Source organism: Echinops telfairi, unplaced genomic scaffold (assembly GCF_000313985.2).
Source record: "Echinops telfairi isolate 266 unplaced genomic scaffold, ASM31398v2 ScPeMD7_9;HRSCAF=40, whole genome shotgun sequence".
NCBI lineage: Eukaryota > Metazoa > Chordata > Mammalia > Afrosoricida > Tenrecidae > Echinops > Echinops telfairi.
Genome location: NW_022103906.1, coordinates 77,791,315 through 77,793,216, shown reverse-complemented (window position 1 = coordinate 77,793,216; position 1,902 = coordinate 77,791,315). Strand labels below are relative to the sequence as shown.

The 1,902-nt window shown below is 50.9% G+C and overlaps 1 protein-coding gene across 1 annotated transcript in view; it reads right to left on the bottom strand.

Moving 5' to 3' along the window:
• Window positions 1–1,902, bottom strand: part of LOC123521289 (otoferlin-like) — a 76,904-nt gene that overhangs the window by 6,335 nt on the left and 68,667 nt on the right. The window contains exons 6-8 of the mRNA XM_045286586.1: window positions 1,695–1,704; window positions 905–1,031; window positions 385–439 (exon numbers count right to left, since the gene is read on the bottom strand). Coding sequence (XP_045142521.1) covers window positions 385–439; window positions 905–1,031; window positions 1,695–1,704 — 192 coding nt within the window. The remainder of the gene's footprint in view (window positions 1–384; window positions 440–904; window positions 1,032–1,694; window positions 1,705–1,902) is intronic.

Here is a 1,902-nt window from a genome sequence, read left to right as displayed (position 1 = left end):
TCTGAGAACAATGCAAACCAACTCTGTCCGGAGACGCTTCTTTTCGGCAGCTCGACTGTTTCTTTATGTGGTTGTCCCTTGGCTCTTTACGGTTTTCCCAGATCCCTAAGTCTGGCTCGATGAAACCCAGCACTGGACACAAAAGTCTTGAGAGGGCTTTGAGCAGCACAAGCAGCATCCTCGGGCTCCTCCTTGGATGTGCACCTTCTAACTGACGACAGACCCAGGCATGTCTTTCAGGAACACGCTTGTTTTAGAAACACATCCGGCTTGTGGTTCTCTCTGACCTCCAGATCTGTGCTTCCGCAGGTTCTGTATTGTACCTCTGACCAGAACCCTCACCAGAGAAGATGAAGGACATGAAGCCTCCAGGTGTCCACCTACCTGGTAATCCATGGGCCTCCCAGCACTCGGCTCCATCTTGATGTCTGGTTTAGACCTGGGGGAGAGAAGTATGGAATGTGGAATGCCAGTCCTGGGATTGAGGGGGACTTTGGGAAGGTGGGGTTGGGGATAGAAGGGAAATGATCATGTTGAGGTCTTGGAGAAGGGCATTGGGGCCATTAACACAAATGTAGTATTCTCAGAGGTCCTAACGGAGAGGACTACCCAAGGGACAGAAGTAAGAAGGGGATAGATTATATAGTAGGGCAGCTCTGTGTGGTGTGGTGTGCCTAACCTCCCCGGTGTTTAAGGACCTGGGCCCAAGCCTGCAGCTACTGCAGTCTGTTTTTGCAGCAAGAGAAGTGAGATGTTAAACAACAATAACAACAACAACAACAACAAAAACAAGGGGCAGAGTTAGAAAGAATCTCTTCTTCCCCATCCAACTTCTAAGCATGGCAAACTGGGGCCTGCCTGATGAGGTGGAGGCATGTGGGGACGTGGGCTTCTGTCCACTCACCGCTTGTTGGAGACATTGGTAGTGAGAGCCGTGACAGAGGCTAGAGACACAGAGTCGGGGTCCAGCCCGTCCCCCAGCCGAATGGCCAGGCGGTCAAGGTCCTCCATCTCCAGCACTGCTGGCTCATCTGGGGAAGAGACAACGCAATGTAGGTGGGTGACTGGCTTTCCCTTTTGATCTTGGCATCCAGGAAGTTCAGAGCCAGGTTCAAGGTTTACCTGTAGCCTGCTAAGAAGGTTATGATGTGTAGGTCTGCTGGTTTGGCTACCTGCTTCTGATCATGTTTTCATCGATATTCTATCTAAGTTTTAAGTTTAATTGAATGTCAGCTCTCTTTTTATACCAGTGTTACTTAAGCCCTGCATCCGTCGTGGAAGAAGGCTAGGAATAAATGCATATGTGGGTTCCTCTCAACAATGGCTGCCATCGATGGAGTGGTGACTTTGTGAGACATAGCGCCAGGCACTTTACATACATACACATCTTTAGTGCTCACAGCCACATCCTGTTAACAGAGGCATTATTTTCATGCCACAGATGGAAAACTGAGGCTTAGGAAACCGCATGTCCAGGTATAATGACTGGGAGAATTCAAACTCGAACCATGTCCAGAGATATATTAATCCACTGAGACCAAGAAATGATTCTGAGAACCACCCAAGGTGTTTGAACCTCGGAATGCTGCACGCCCGGAACAGAAGAGCACAGCTGGAATCGGGAGGTGAGGGGCAAGAGAAAGGGAGAGAGGAGACTGGGGGCGGGGTGGGGGGGGCGGGCTAAAGGGACTGACCACACAGGGGCTATTGGGAAGGGCAACCAAGAGGCCTAGGGGTGGCCGTGTGATCAATGGATTCAGGTCACAGCTAGGAGCAAAGGGAAGACTCCTTCGGGATCTTCCCCAAATCCCCACACAGGTACCTATGCCTCTCCGTTTCTCCTGCTACCCCTTACCTCCTCTTTAGTAGCTCTCTTGCCCCTTCTCCCCAGCACATGCCACT